The following is a 17,159-nucleotide window of genomic DNA, read 5'->3' as shown; positions in this document are numbered from 1 at the left end:
CACCCAAAGGGAGCCCCTACTTCTCCTTGGCAGTCTCCTAGTCTGATAGCTTAAATATCTCCCAGCACATTAATGTTGCCCAGCTCACGATACAATGCAAATCCAGTGGCTACTCCTGAAAGTCTGTATTAAGCAAAAGATCATTATTCACTGAGGGCATAGTCTCTCTCAATATATTCAGGATACAACATACCTTTTATGAAAGGATAACCTTCTGAAAGCAAGAATATTTGTGTAAGTATTGTTTAGCAATGCACCCAAAGACACCACTCAGAGCCTTTCCTCTTAAAAAGGGGAAATGCCTGGAAAGGTAGTGGATCTATTCCTATTGCTAGTTTAGAAAGCATATTGGAAGCATGGCCATGGCTCCCTACAGAACTGATTAATCCCACCATCTCTTTAAGGCTGAGCAGTATCATATTAAAAGGGTTAAATTATCAAAAACCTGAAATCCTGTACATGTTACTGGATTTCAGATGAGATTTTCCAGAAATAATACAGTAAAAGAGACATGATAAGATTGGGAAGGAAGCCTGAGTTAGTATAAGATACTAATCTTTTTTCATACTTAATGCTATTACCCACCTTCCAGCAATTGCACTCTTAACATCAGTAATTGACAAGAACAAAGAATAAGCTAAAACAAGGGCTGTGCACAGTGAAAAATTTGGACAGTCAAAGCTAGTAATATACTTGATTATCAGCTATGGGTAAAAATTGCTCAGCTGATGCTTTGCACTGTCCCAAACTATACCAATTATACAAGGCAGTCTTTTTTGTAGGCTAGAAGTTGTTTAAACAAAGCACCAAGATTTTAAACGTAGCAGAAAAAAAAGGTATGCCAAGATATTTAAGAGAATATTCACACTACATAAGCTTTACTTCAACTTGCTTTCAGACTGTTGAAGTCTTTAGAGTCTCTTCATCCTACTTTTATATAAGGAGGTGGAAGAAGAAAATGCCTGTATCATGTATTTAACATAAAAGCCTTTCAAACCAGCAGGAATCCTTCAGTTCAATCATGCTTTATGTACTGAAAGGTTAACTAATGGGAGAGGCTTATTAGCACAAATAACGCCACTTCTGCCTTGATCCCAACAACACACCAGCTAAGCAAGCTCAGGCTGCTCACACACTTAGAGAGGAAAATCAAGCAGCAACAAACACACCACACAGCATTTTACACCTGGTGCTGTAAAATCAGTTCTCAGATGTGTGGGCAACAGCAGCTTTCCCAAGGCACTACCTTCCCCCAGCTGCTGGCACTAAGCCTCTCAGGGGTGGGAGAAGGGAGCACTTTGAAGACTTCTGGTTTAAGAAAAGATGAACATTCAGAGCCAGCAACAGTTCTAAGGCAACAGACCTGTTACATCATTTATCCTCTAAAGCCTCAATTCTCTCATTTCATAAGCATGTTTAAACTACCTTTTAAAGAGGTATGGTGATGTATTTTGTTTACATAGCTGTTCCAAAATTACATACACAAGTATGTTTTAGGCATTATAATAACTGTTAGAAAGATGTTTCTGAATAGGAACTGTTTTCAAGAAACACTTGTTTCTTGAAAACGTAGGGTGAGAGAAACTCACAAGAATTTGAACGCTAGAGTTTTAGCCAAATTGCAGTGCATTTTCTCCTCAGAATTGACTTTACAATGTCCTAATAGAATAGGAAAAGGCAAAATTGTCCTTAATTTCCTATATAAAACTATGCAGGGCTAGTCTTTCATGTTCTCTACAACAGATGATTTTAAAGTCAGTCAGCTATATATCAATGATCATGTTATCTTTTCCCTGCATTGAGTTTTGAAACCCTATAAAATTCATGTCCTACAGCAAACAATATGTAATATTGCTTGGATTAGATCAAGTTTGCATTTTTTTTCCTCATAAGATTCAATAATATGTCCTGGTTAGGATGCTCTTTCTAGAGGCGTAATAGAGAAACAATTCATTTTGCTGTAGCTGATTTAGTATGAAACAGTTGTTAACCTTTGATGAGAAGGTTACATGAGATACCAAGCTGGGGTAAATTATACTGACAATTGCCCTTGTTTAATTGCTTTTGAGTAGTACTCAGTATGTCTAAATGTGCGGTGAATTATTATTGTACCCTGCTGCTATCCATTAACATGGAGATCAAGAATTTTATTTTACTTTTTTGATGCAACCATAGAGAAGGTGATAACGGCTTTAATTGCTAACAGATTTGTTTTAGAACCTATTAGTGCAATTTATCCAAGATGGGTTGGTCTGAACAAGCTTGTAGGTTTAAAGCTTCTTATAAAAGGCAAAACTCTATATTGCCAATTGTTACAATCTACAAAAATGAAAGATTTTAGTCTCTTTTGGAATGAGTATTGAAAACCTCACACTTATCTTATTTGAGTCTTGGTTATTTCAAGCCAAGAACCTCACTGGAGATATCTTATTTCTTTGGCTCAGCCAGAAAAAAAAAACCAAAAAACTTCACATAACTTCAATTACTTTGTATTTAGTATTTAAAAGAAAAATACTAAGAAGCTGAATAGAAATTTTCTCAGCATCAAAAAAAAGTATCCCTAGTCTAATATTTCTTTGTTTAGCCACTCACTGACAAGACTGTGTGACAAATCTGAAAATCCCAATTATTAGTTCTGAAATTCTAAGAGAAAGTACTGCAAAACAGGAAAGGCAATTCATCTCAGGTTTTATTGAAATTATGATATATCGTGTAGCCCTAGATAACATATTCTACCTAAACACTACAGTTTAAAGAGAGAGTAAAATTAATATCAAGCAAACCACAGTATTTGTTTGTACAGTACACAAAAACAAGCAATAGCATAATATTTATTGCCATACAGGATGTTTGGATAGATACTGTGAGGTACTCAGAGATTTGATTGTTTAACATCTAATAGCAATTCACAAAGCCACAATGAATCCTAAGACAAACCTGGACAAAATAAGAAAGTTTCAACCTCCAGAACATATTTTAAACAGAGGCTGTATATTTAGGGATGAATCTTTGTTGTGAGCTATCCCATTTGCTTCTAATTAGGAACAATGTTTTTGTTTCTGCACTTAGACTGAAATACTAGTGTCTGACTTTGCCAGATGTACAACACTAAATGAGGCAGATGTGTATTTTGAAAAAATACTGTCCACCATACCAAACCACTATGATCTTAATAGATGCTTCTGTGACTAAGCAAAGTTCTATCTTTTAAGTTATAGTATTTAGTTGCCCTTATTTTTGAGATAGGTTTCAGAAAGTTACCAAAGTGTAACTCCCCACTGAGCATCCTCCATCTTCTCCAAGTCTAAATTTTCACTCTCTGTTATCCCACTGAATTCAACAGATTTGAGATCCAAACTCCCCAGGTTATTTTCAGATTGGTAACTCTAATCAGGCTAATTTATGGTCTAATCAGCAATTTTACTATTCATGCCAACACTGCCCTACCAACACTTTCTTCCATGTCTCCAATCAGCTTCACAATGTTCAACGACAACTGCAAAAACACTAGGATACATGCACAAACTGTCACTGAGTGAGGAGTTAATGAATCCCTGTATCAAAGCACTGAGCTGCCTGAATGGAGCTGGGATGTAAAATCCATCATCTTTAGCGGGACACCGGCGCGCCATTTCCCGCAGCGCTGCATTCAGCGCCGCACGGTCATTCAAACACCAGGGGCAGACACGGGCAGGGAACGGAGCACACAAGAGAGAGCTGGGTGGGGCACAGTGCCAAACGGTGCCAGCCAGGAATGGCACACCGGGGTGAAAACCTCCCCCATGTTCACAGGTTTGGTCTCAATTCGTGGCCTCCTACCAGAGGCTGCTGCTCAAGAGCTGGGAGGTAACAATAAATGGACAATTCAAATGCACAATATAAACTAGTTAAAATACATTAAAAATGGATTAATAATCATGTTCTAAAAATAAAGAAGTACCAATAACACGTTTTAAAGCTGGCTTGAAAACTGAAAGCCCGTTTTCTGTCTTCAAATTAGTTTTACTTTACTAATTCTTCTGTGCTCTAGGGAACAATAAATGCAGCATGCACAAACACATGGGACTTCAGAGACCAAAAGATTTTAGGAAAGGACAGAAAAAGACTGAGAGCATTTTGGGACAAGAGCATTGCGTATTTAAATAGAATGCTTCCATTAAAAAAAAAAAAGTCAGGCTCTTTGGCAGTTTTACACCAGCTGGCAAAACAACCCATGACGTGCATATCTCATATTTGAGACTCATTCACATATAGCCTCTCACATATATTTTGCCTATATTCACATATAGGCAAAATAACAATACTGAAATAACATATATTTGCTATGGGGATTTTTTATTCTATAAACCTGATATAATGGGCAAGCAGCTACATTATAGTCAATTTTTTTTGTGCAGATGATCTGCATATGGTAGCCAACAATACATTCGCTATTTTCAATGGTCAGGAATAGGGGCCTTTTTCCAGGTAAAGACTATGCAGAACAGCTTGACCGTGCCTAGTAAGTGAGCACCCCCCAGTCTGCTCATTTACTTACTCCTCCAGAACAAGGATACAAAGAAAATATGAGAAGAAAAAGTAAAAGAACTTGTGGATGGAGATAAAGACAGTTTACTAAGTGAAGCAAAACCATACTGCTTCCCATTTACAGGCAGATGTTGAGCCACTTCCTGGTAAGCAGGGTCTCTACATGCCTAACTCACTTGGAAAGTCATAGGCCATAAACCATCAGCATCCCCTCTTACCCTTCTTTTCCCTTTTTTTTTTTTTTTGCCAGGCACATTATCTTATGGTATGGAATGTCACTATGGTCAATTTGGGGTAGCTGTTCCAGCTGTGTTCCACTGTCCAAATTCCAGTGCACTGACAGCATATTCACTGGCTTCTGAATTCATTATGGTTTGTCTAAACTTACAAATTAGCTTTTAGGGTAATTTCACCATCTCCAATTCTGTGATCAACATAAAGAAATCGAGTGCCATTAAGATGACAGCCTCAACTGAAGATGACTATCATCCTAAGGAAAAATAAATATGTGACTTAAAACTTGCACTTAATAACACAAAAAATTATAGAAAGAATGTAAACACTTCTGATGTGCTCTGTAAGACACTCGAAATATGTGACTTAAAACTTGCACTTAACACAAAAAATTATAGAAAGAATGTAAACACTTGTGATGTGCTCTGTAAGACACTCCTAACGTATTTGTCATGCAACAGCTCAATGCTTGTTGTAGTTTCCCAAGTTATTCCTTGATGCTAGGGAACAGTACTGCCACCCTAATCGTTGTGGTGCCAGCACTCTATCTGGCCTACACAGCTGAGCAGAAACCTGATCCACTGCAACAAGGGGAGATAGGACACTTCTTAAGGTACTGCAGTATACAGACATATATGTCACGTCTTTTCTTGCCAATCTCAATTACCTTAAATGGAATGCAACCTAAGTTAACTTAAAGGTATTCATTAACTAGTTAGTCTGAACTTCAAGAACTGACAAACCACAGCAACAAATGCTTATAAAAGATATATATGATGATGTGAAGGAGGAACTCCAGCGAATCTTCATACACTAACGTTAAATCAAAACAGTTCTTCCAGTCCCTCATTTGGCTCATTTTCCATCTTGCCTAGGAGGTTAGCAGTCAATGTTTCAAGCCTTCAAGCACACATTAATTCCCAGGTGGTACCTATTAAAGATGGTATATTCAGAAGTCTCTGCCAGAGAACTTACTCCTAGCAGAAAGCTACATTCAGTCAGGTTTTATATGTTAATAATCACAGGAGACCTGCAGAGCACTCCCTCAAGATGGTTGCTAGATTTGTCATGGTAAAAAAATGTCTGTAGAGAGTTTGTTCTTTTAGACCTCCTAAGGATCTAGACAATATAATCTTTTGCTTGAAAGCTCGTCCTAATTCTCTCCCCTTACCAGCAAGCAGGCTCATCATTCTCATTCATCAGTTGTTCACTTCTTCAGCTAAATGTGTTACCCAAGATGTTGTCTCCTGCACCTAGCCATTTTATAAATAATTTATTGCTTCAACAAAGAAACCTTTGTTGCATTTCATCTTCTGCTGATCCAATGATTGCTTTACTATAAATCAACTTTGATTGAATATGTGTTCTATACCAATCTGTAAGGGCTCATAATTTGTATAAATTAAATTAGGAGAATTAGGAGAAATGTACACAGTACTTTGCTATTTCTTGAAGAAAATGAGGCATGATGGGCATTAATCACTTTGGTACTGATAACTGCTTAACCACTTCTGGTATTCTCCAAGAACTGTATCAAACTCAAAGACTTACTCTACACACTACTTGAAATCCTGGAAAGGCAAGAGTAAAAACACTGTTCTAAATACACATCAATGTAAACACAGTGAAGATATGGTAGATAAAATGTTTCTGTTCACAAAAATTAACCTTGAACAAACTTAGGGTTCTATACAAGAATAAAAAAGGTGGTCTAACATGGTGAATCACCCTAAGAAAAAACTGTAACTGCAACATCAGTAAAGGCAGCTAAAAATAAAGGAAAACACAAGATAGAATATATAGAATATTGAAGCAGATAACTCACTTTTTTCATGGTCTATAGCCTCTGCTGATATACTTTCTGCAATATAATCCAGGTTAGTCTTAAGGAAACCCTGTTCTTTCTACTTTCTTGGATACAAAAATGTAAGCCTGTTAATGCTCAGTCTGTATTCAGCCTAGAAAGGCTGAAATATCTCGCATCAAATAGATTTTGGTTTCAGAAAAGTAAAACACAAACTGTCATTGTATTTTGCCTCCATTTCTTATCTCAGAGTAGCCCTTAAGTTATGCAGTTCATCACATACCCTCTGGTTATGATAAGGACAATCCTGCATCTATCCATCTCCTGATTCTAAATCATCTGCTTCCTCTGTATCTGCTCAGATGACATGCCACTGCAGCTTGGAAGGCAGACTGTCACCGTCATATTTTCTGGAAAAATCCCCTCACCAGGATTTCTCTCCTGGGAAGCTGAGAAGCCTCAGAGAAAAAGAAAAACAATAATTATCTGATTTGCTTCTCCTGTGTTTTGCTGATTTGGAACACGTTTGGACATTGTTTACCAACAGGTGGTTGTTTCATTGGTTTCATGTGAATTGTTTTTGACTTACTGGCCAATTACGGCCAAGCTGTGTTGAGACTGAAGAGAGAGCCACGAGTTTTTCATGAGTATATTTCAGCCTTCTGTCTGTATCCTTTCTGTATTCTTTGGTATAGTTTAGTATTCTTTAATAAAATAATAAATTAGCCTTCTAAGAACATGGAGTCAGATTCATCATTCCTTCCTCCATCTGGGAACACCACAAATACAAGGGCAGACTTCATAGAGAGGAGCCAGAATTTTTTTTACAACTGTAAAATCTACAGATGGGCCAATCACATTATAACTGTAAAGAAAATAAATGACTGAATGGACACATTCATTTTCATCTGTTTATATTTATCCTCAAATTCAGAAAAAAGTTACTTTTTCCTACACTTAATTGCTTAAAAATCAAAATGGGCTACATCAGATTATGTAGCCTTCAGTGGTAGTCTAGTGCTAAATGATGAATCCTCCCTAGCCTGGGTCTACTTAAGCAAAACTCATCCTAAGATCACTAACATTTTTGCCCAAACCTGAATTCCTTCTTGTGGTGAATTCAGAAACTGGAACAGGCCTCACAACACCATTCTGAAGATCCAGAAACTTGATGGCAGTTTACCATACAGAACAAAATGAAAGAATGAGACTAAACCAGCAGCACACATGAATGATTTCTGCCTCCACAATTACTACAAGAATGACACCCATCATCACTTGCAGCTGTTTCTCTCCTCGCTTCATCTCTATGTTTTGTATATGATACAGCACAAAAAAAAGGTGTAGTGGTGCAAAGCGAATAAACATACAGAAGCATTGAACCCACAACTCAAAACATGCAATCTTTGAAGTATCCATTGTGGAAGACAATTTCCTGGTATAGGTTTGGACTTGTGCTTTGAATGAATTGTCAGGAAAACAAAAAAAAAAATCATAAGGAGGGATCGGATGCTCTAGCAACACTCTCATTCCATGTGCTACAGCGTGTTCTCACAAACTCCTCATGCTTCATCTGCAGCATTGATCTGGATGGTATGCCATCCATTTCTGCAGGGCTGCCACCTCATACTTCACTCTAAGTCAGGAGAGAAAATAGTTTCAGAGGCTGTAATTTTTTGTCATATAAAGCAGACATCTTAGTCGATAAATTTCCACAATATCTGAAAGACTCATAATTAAAAAATGAATTCTATCAGAAGAACTGTAAATTAAAGAGGTAAATATGTAACTTCAAAATAAAATATCTTCTTTGACTTGAAGTCTACAAATAGAAGAGATCAATGATCTCAAAAACATACATGATAACAAAAAGTCATAAGGAGGGATCTGATGCTCTAGCAACACTCTCATTCCATGTGCTACAGCGTGTTCTCACAAACTCCTCATGCTTCATCTGCAGCATTGATCTGGATGGTATGCCATCCATTTCTGCAGGGCTGCCACCTCATACTTCACTCTAAGTCAGGAGAGAAAATAGTTTCAGAGGCTGTAATTTTTTGTCATATAAAGCAGACATCTTAGTCGATAAATTTCCACAATATCTGAAAGACTCATAATTAAAAAATGAATTCTATCAGAAGAACTGTAAATTAAAGAGGTAAATATGTAACTTCAAAATAAAATATCTTCTTTGACTTGAAGTCTACAAATAGAAGAGATCAATGATCTCAAAAACATACATGATAACAAAAAGGCAGGCTAACTACTAAAAGAAGAGCTAAGGCTAACTCCTAAGAAGAGTATGAGCAACTTTTACCATCTTTAAAACATAATCAGATCTTGATAAACCATAGCTATTACTTTTGGATTAGATTTTAGTTTAGTGATGCACATTAGAAAACAATGATCATCATGTGGCTTTCCCACATGTTATCACTAACAGAATACCCAGGGAAGTGTGAGGAGGTCATCATCCAGTAAATAGCGTCCAAAAATGTTTGTGAATGGAATATCTAAAAAGGCTCCCATAAAATAATTGTCTCCAGGATTTTTTATTAGTCCAGGAAAATCCCTGTCACTTTTATTATTACTATTATCATTAAATATAATTGCACCTGAAAAAGTCAAGATGGTAAATGTATATAAAATAAATGACATCAGTGTTTTCTCTCTCTCTTCTAATTTGCTTTATGGTCTAAGCAGTTGGGTTTTCAAAGTTTCTTTTATTATCACTTTAATCTGTTTTCATAGCTCTGATTTTAAGATCTATTTATCCCACATTTCTATTAAAATTTTACCCATGCTGCCTTGTTTCTCTTGACAATTGAAAATGGCCTAATGGGAGGTTTTGAAGAAAAGAAGATAGATAAATCTTTGATTATCACTGCACAAGCATGTGGTAGTTTTCAGACAGTACAAAAGATCTTGGTCTCATGAGAAGTTTGCATGCAATTTGCCAAGAGATCCTAAAAGGTCTTGTATTTTAACTGTCATTTCAAGTTGCACCTTTAACTTCAGATTTCATTTTTTTCCAAAATAATCCTGACATAAACTCACTTCTATTTCTTTGAACCATAAACCAGAGATAACAGTCTTACAGATATTCAAGAAGTCAATAACACTTTACAAGTTCCTCTTCAACTTTCCTATTGCACGTCACAGCATGAGTCTCAGACCACATTCTTTATTTGAACAGTTAGGTAGAGTCAGTTCTATATATGATGAACGGCAATGCCATACCCAGAAGAGCACAGCAGCATGCCTTTGCTCCTCATGAATGACTGGAAAATCCTCCTAATCCATCCTGACCACAAAAGAACAAGAGAAATTAAAGCTGAGCTAGTTCTATATTTACTGCTAGTGAACAGCTTCAGGGATAAAATTGGCCAAACTACAAGGGAGCAGTCAGTGGAACTTCTAGCAATAATATCAACCACAATTAGTAGTTTTTCTTAAATATCTGAAATAATCTGAAACTAGCACCATGCCATACAGAGTAGTTAGAAAAAACCATATGGAAAAAAAGCTAAAAATTTTTCATTATTTTCTTTTCCAAAACTGATTGGAAAGTGAAAGCAATTATTTTCTTTTGTTATTATTTTTTTAAATGAATGCTTATGTCTCAGGTTGAATTTCTTTGTTTCAGTCTATTCAGCAAAGTTTTTTATAACTAAAAAATCCATCATTAAAATGTTCAATTAAGGGTAGAGAAAAGTAGATGTTTGAGACCAAGATATAAAGAAAAAATGAGTCTTCATCATTAATGCTGAAAAGAGTCATTGTGCAAGTACTTACTGCAGAATTAAAATTTCTTTTGTTGGTACTTGTGTCCATTTCCCCTTTTCCTTCCACTGACTACTGCAAAGAAAAGTCTGACTTTGATTTTCTCTATAATATCCCATTAGGCATTCAAGAGCAACATGATCCCATCTTAAACTTATTCTACAGCCTTAACAATTTCATATCTCTGCACCTCTCCCCATATGCAAGAACACTGTTTTCCAGTTTCCATTCCATTATAATGTAACACCTGAAGAATATACATTGCCTTGCTCAGACACATCAAGTCACATTGGCTTAATTTGAGTCACGGAGTTCCGACCAATTAGGCTTAGCACTACTCACTTTTACAGTCTTCTGGGTTTCTTTTTGTGTTGTTTTTAAGAAGGGAAGAAAACCTGGTTTTATATTAAAAAGATGCCAGGATTTGATGACATTTTCAATTCACACAAAAGAAACTAAATATTTGGATATATCACAAAAGTGAAAAACCAGAATGGGTGACAGTCTAATGGCTCAAGCCATATCTAGCCCATTCCAATGAATCTGAATTTTACAAAGGGATTCAAAACAAAAACCACTTAAAATGCTGGCAGTGAGCACTAGAACATTGTTTCTGGTTGTTTCAGAACCACCCTGCAAGAACCCAGTGCTTCAACATGATTCTGAATATGGCAAACCCCAGCAGCAGACTCAGGCCCTTCGTCATTCACATTAGGTCTGTTTTGGCCCCTGCAATTCCTTCCTGTTTACTTATATCTTCAAGGTTCCATGAAATGTCAACACATCCCCAGCTCATTCAAAATTTGCAAAGGGCCCAGTTTCCCTTCCACTATGAATTAATGCATAATACACTGCAAATAATCTGAACATCAAGTAACATGACCAGCTTCCACCTCAAGTAAACCTCTTGGCTATTTGCCAGATGAAAACAAAGCAAACAGCCTCTTCTTCTCCCAAAGAATCACATGAAGTAACAAATTCTGAATGTTTCCAGTTCTAGTGTTTTCATTTTCTCAAGTAATTCAATATCCTAAAACTCCCTTTGCTCAAGCTCTCAAAAAATCTATTATTTTCTTGCAAAGCCATATTTTGCTAACATAAAATTCTTATTCTTTTGAACTACCCTGCTAAAGCAAGCATCAGCTATATCAGCTTGAGGATCTGTTCAGTTCTCACTTAACCTTCTTCATGAGGAAAAAAACAATGACCTATCATTCCCTTTTACTCTTTGCATTCCAAGAATAGTAATACTTCACCAGAAATTCAGCTGTGTTCAGAAGTGTGCATATGAATCAGTAGATTACCACTGATGCAAAATGTTTCTCCACTTTTTGAACAAATCGTACTATTGAATCACATAAGGCTTTTGAGTTTTGTTTGTATCCTCCCTCCCCAACTACTTTTGGTATCAAGATTTAATTCTCTGTGCATCCCATTCAGCAGCTCTACAAAACCCTAAAGAACTACTATAGGCAGTTTAATCTGATGAGAATTGAAGACGTAGAAAGTCTAGAATACGACACATGGTATTTTAGAGTAATAGCCTTCTTCAAACACATATCCAGTTAAGAGAAACCCAGGTCTGGAGAGACATGGGCCTGTCTGTACTCACTATGTGCAGCTGGAGAAAATCACCAAGCCCAGGGGCACTGTCAATGCGGACGAGGATGCCATCCTTCACCGTTGTGCTGAAACCCACAGCAAGACGGTCTGTCCTTGTGCTTGGTCTGTCATTAGCTGGCCAGGTGTACAGGATGAGACCTCCACTCTTCCCAAAGATATATGTGGCACCAGCTACAAAATACAAAACCAAAGTGTATTAGTTACTTATTTGCCAACCTGGTGGTAATCCTATGACTTCTGAGAGGAACAACTTAAGCAAGCACATGCTTTCATTAGTTACAGGGGTAAAATCAATGTGTCCTGCTGGCCAGGCCTGATGAAGTACATTATTAGTTCCTAAATAAAGCCATGCAGCATTTAAGACAAAAACAAGTGAAGAGTTTATAAAAAATTCTCAAGACGGCTTATCAAGAATGAATGATTTCATTAGTGCTAATACCTCAGACAAGGCTGGATAGGACACTGCTGGACAGGGGGAAAAACCACAAGCCACTCCTGTTTCAAAAGCATGCGATTCAGTATTTCAATATTTCCATATTTCGCATTTCTCCTTCAGGTTGGACTTGCCTTCAGCTAAAGTCTATTTACACATAGTAGGAGACTATACTTTTCTCAACACTTCATGAGATTTTTTGACATCTAGTCCACATATTTTCAGCACCATTTTTCTTGTCACAGCTGAGCCTGGGAATTTGTTCCTTGCCCTTGTGTTTAAGGACAACACCAAACTTCTCCCATGCTGAACATTGTCCTCCCACATTCATGAGGGCCATCTGAGCTGAGGAAGGCAGAAATGCAAGCGAGGAATTATTATTGCAAACGAGAAAGCTGAGAAGTTATAGCATTTGGAGTTCACATTCTGACTCGTACTCAACAGTCTGAGTTATGGAAGCAAGATTTCATAACTCAGCAGTTATAAAATTGGCCCCTGAGCTTCTTAAAAAGTATATGTAAAATTCCTGTCCTGTCCAAATATACAGGCAGGCCAGGAACAACACTCCTCCATCTTTCAGCCACTTACTGCACCTCATTTTTCTGAGCACCATCACAATGGTTACAGAATAGTAAGCAAAAATAACCAGCTCCTGTTACTGCAACAAGGATAAAACATATGTAAAAAGTACAGGCAATTACTGGGTACATTTTCTAATCTGAGTGAAACTACAACTGAGGGTTACAACATGTATCACACAACCCTGTACAGAGTAAAAGTAGACAGATACAGAAACAGGTAGGATCATATCACGGTAATTTCCACACTTGCCTTCAAAGGTGCAGCTTCACTAAAGCTCTCTATGACCTGAATTCTAAATAAATGCTACGTATTAGTAGAAATAATTGATACACTTCTCCCTTGCTAAAGAGGCTTCCTCTAGACAACTCAGAACACATTACCAAAACAGACATCAAAAACTCAGCCACCTAAAAATGAAATTATTTGTGAGCAGCTGACTCAATGACAGAGTGATAATGAATCATGTTTCCTTCTTCCCTTCCAGGCCTGTGCACATCCAACAGAACATGCCCTCAGTAAATTCAGACAAACATGTCCAAAATCAGGGTCACACAGGAAACTTCAGTCATTAATTCTGAACTACCAAAAAAGCACATTCTGGCCTTCTGGAACTGTGAACATACATTATTTCAGTTTGAGAAAGAATAATTTTACAGGCTCAGTCTCCTCATTCAGCTTTAAGCTCCAGACAGAGGGTGCATGACTATTTTAAGATGTGTAGAAAGAGGTTTTGTCTGTTTGTTTAAACACATCCCCAGCTCTATCTGCAACCTTATGGTTAAAGGGCTGGAGATGACCAGGTAGTGAATTACTTATGTCCTCTCCCCATGCTCAGGTATAACAGTCCCCCTAAAACTACACTACAAATGCACTCCTTCAGATTGTCAGTTTGTTCTATAACTTGCGTGTGTATTTGCACTACAGACAAAAACTAGGCACAGCAATGTGGTAAGCAAAATTAGATTTTCTCATTGTTGATGGCTTCACAAATTAAAACCCACTTCCCAGAATTACTCTCACTTGAATTTCAAGTTCCCCTACTTTCCTTTGTATTGGTTATCAGGCCTTTCAGTAGCAAAAACAAGCTTGGAGGTGAGTTCTTCACTCTCTATGAAGACAGATTACTTTTTTGCCTCTCTAAGAGTCATTTGGCTGCGGGTAGACCATGTCAGTCCTCCAGTGAGAGCCAATTAGAACCAATTACATCCTCACAGGCCTTTCATGAGACTTAACTACTTAACCAGATCCTATTTTCTCCTCATAGAGCATAGATTTTGCTTCTAAGCTTAACCTGACAATATTTAGTATTTTGGTACTATGGTACCAAGGTTCCTAAGGTAAGAATCAGAAACACTAAGAAATAACATAGTATAAATCTGCTTCTGTTGGGTCTTATTCCAGTTTTCTTTGAGATGGCTCTACATAATGCTTCATGAAGAATGTAGTACTCTGGTTCAGCTGAGAATGTCAACTGAGTTCTGGAGTTCACCTGGTCCACAGGCTGTCCAACTTTACTTCAAATGTGTCAGGGGTTTACTGCGATGGATTTTGCACTCATATAATCTGGCAAGGCACCGAGTTCTTGAAATGAAGATAATTCAGATGCAACAACCAGAGCAGCACTAACCCAAACAGACCTGTAAGCAATAGTCTGATGGCCAGTAGTTGTTTCCTTATTTTCCAGGCAGAAAATATCTGCATAATGAGAGATGGGCCACTTGTTTTATCTGTGAGTAGCTGAATGTACAAATATTTGTTGGATACATCAATGACCCTTTCCAATTTTTTGAGGACAAATAGGATATCCATTGACATTTTTGGAAAGAGATGCACATTAACATTGTGCCAAATTATGAACTTAACAGTCATTCCAGTCTGAAACCATAAGGTTTATCAAGTAAAATGAAAGTATAACGAGAGTTAGTACCACATTGCAATCACATAAAGAGAAAAGATTAAAAAAAACCCCACCAACAAACCCAACCATGCAACAAAAATACACTTGACTTAAATACTTCTATTGGACTGCAGCAACCACGAGTTTATAGAGTTTGAAAGTTCAAGACAATTGAAAAAGAAAATGAAAGCAAATTATAACCCTGGACTTTAGGAAAGGAGATTTCAGCTTCACCAGAACTTGACAAGGCTTGGACAACTCTATTGGATTTGACATGCTTTAAGATGGTGTAAGCTGGCTACACTAGTTTACCTCCAGTAGTCCCTCCTGATCTTAAACCATCTTAAACCAATAATTATCCTTTCTTTGTGGTGTTGCAGAGAACTGTAGAATAATTGACTAAAGAATTCTAATTTAAATAAAAGCTGATGAAACACACATCTGTTCATCTTGGTATCTTCTTGTACCTAAGCTCTGTTACAGTCCTCTTTATCAGACAAGAAATCATAGTTCTCTTCCAAGATACTTTCTATTCAAGACAGACAGGAGACTACATTCTTAATGAGCAGCCACTTGAATTTTTCATCACTGTTAAAGGTTTAATTATGTAACTCTTTTAATAAACACAACACCAACTGTGCCCTAACAATAGAAAAGTCTGAAGGACCAATTAATTTTAGTTTTACAATGTATTGTTACAATGTTTCACCACTTCAACTATATAACACTAAATTCAACCCATACCATGCAAAAAAAAGAATAATAAAATCAAGGATACCAGAATACAACATTATTTCCCCAGTCTGTTTTATAAGCAATCTCACTTCTCATAGTGTCCTGGGCCAGATTACCGTACCAACACATAAAAACAAATGGAAGTAGAATATTTTCAGCTACATGTTGCATGCAGAATTTGGTCAGCACTGGGAGCTCAGAGAACTGAAGAAGTACTTAATGAGGAAACACGCCCTACAGATTTAAGCTACTAGGACACCATTACATGTTTAGCATATACAAAGCTTATAAACTCACAAAAAATTAGTGTGGCAGACTGGCAGTTGACTTCTCCCAGAAATTACACAACTTGTAACTTATATCATTGGCATTTAGAGATCAAAGATGGGTATGTTACAACACATGTGACAATGCAGTCTGCATATCTAGCTTAGGTAAAGTATGTATTTGCTAGTTATATTCATGAATAGAGCCATTAGATTATTCATCTTCACTCAAAACAAAATAGTTTGAGGCAAAGACTCCTCATGGAAATCTTCTAACAGAGATTATAAACCACACCAAATAAAGCCTACAAGTGAGATGTTTTATGAAGCATTTAGTGTAAGTTGGCACCATCACTTGTAATTTCAATTCATAATTGCCCAAAGACTTCAAAAACCTATTTTAAGGACGAGTTTCTTCAATCAACATAGTATAACTGCAGCAAAGTAAAGTAGAAAAGTAAAATAGTAAAGTAGAATAGTAGAAAACAAGTCTATTGCATCTGCACAAATTATAATGCTATGCCCTGCACTCTTGTGAATTTCCCCACGTTAAATAATTGATTGCAAATTCTCTATTTGCATCTACTAAGCCATCAAAAACCTGATTTTCTCCACTACAGCACAGCACACATACTCATTCCCCCACGGCTAAGAAAATGTAACATTTGGAAGGTATTACCCTGTTTATACACTGAAGAGTTAACTGCAGCAACTCTGCACTGGGAGGTGAGTACAAGTTTAACATAGTGTAAATGCTACAGCTCACATTTTTACAACCAAAAAGTACCTTTAGAATGCAAATTATGAAGAACCCAGGCCAATTCAAAAGCTACAAAACTTGAGTACCTTTCAGAAATCTGCCTCAAGGGTGGATAATCATGAGTGGTATGGAATGTTGGAGGGCATGGGCTACTTTTTGAAGGCCTTTTCTGCTTCAGTGATTTGGAAGTTCACCCCTGAACAACTATAGGACCCTGATGAAGTAACAGAATATTTTCAAAGAGATGAGCCCTGGAGACATATCCTGTGCCTTGTGCCACTGCCTGGATCACCACCTTGGCCCCTGAAAAGCAAGTCCTGCAGGAGCACAACACCCTAGAAAGAATTGAGTCTGACAACAGAACTAATTTCAAAAATAACCTTGTAGACACACCTGGGCCAGAGAGCACAGAGTGGGTGCATCACACTCCCCACCCAGCACCAGCCTCTGGGAAAACTGAACAGAGCAGTGGACTGTTAAAAATCAATTGAGATCAATGGGTGGTGGGATCTTCA

At 37.2% G+C, this 17,159-nt stretch overlaps 1 protein-coding gene across 18 annotated transcripts in view; it reads right to left on the bottom strand.

Moving 5' to 3' along the window:
• Positions 1-17,159, bottom strand: part of NRXN3 (neurexin 3) — a 920,037-nt gene that overhangs the window by 238,259 nt on the left and 664,619 nt on the right. For all 18 annotated transcript variants that reach the window (XM_039705065.1, XM_039705064.1, XM_039705053.1 and 15 more), the window contains one exon: positions 11,961-12,142. In XM_039705065.1, coding sequence (XP_039560999.1) covers positions 11,961-12,142 — 182 coding nt within the window. The remainder of the gene's footprint in view (positions 1-11,960; positions 12,143-17,159) is intronic.

This window comes from Passer montanus, unplaced genomic scaffold, assembly GCF_014805655.1.
Source record: "Passer montanus isolate IOZ18808 unplaced genomic scaffold, ASM1480565v1 scaffold18, whole genome shotgun sequence".
Taxonomy (NCBI): domain Eukaryota; kingdom Metazoa; phylum Chordata; class Aves; order Passeriformes; family Passeridae; genus Passer; species Passer montanus.
The sequence above is the reverse complement of the archived record's forward strand: the minus strand, read 5'-3'. Positions and strand labels throughout refer to the sequence as shown.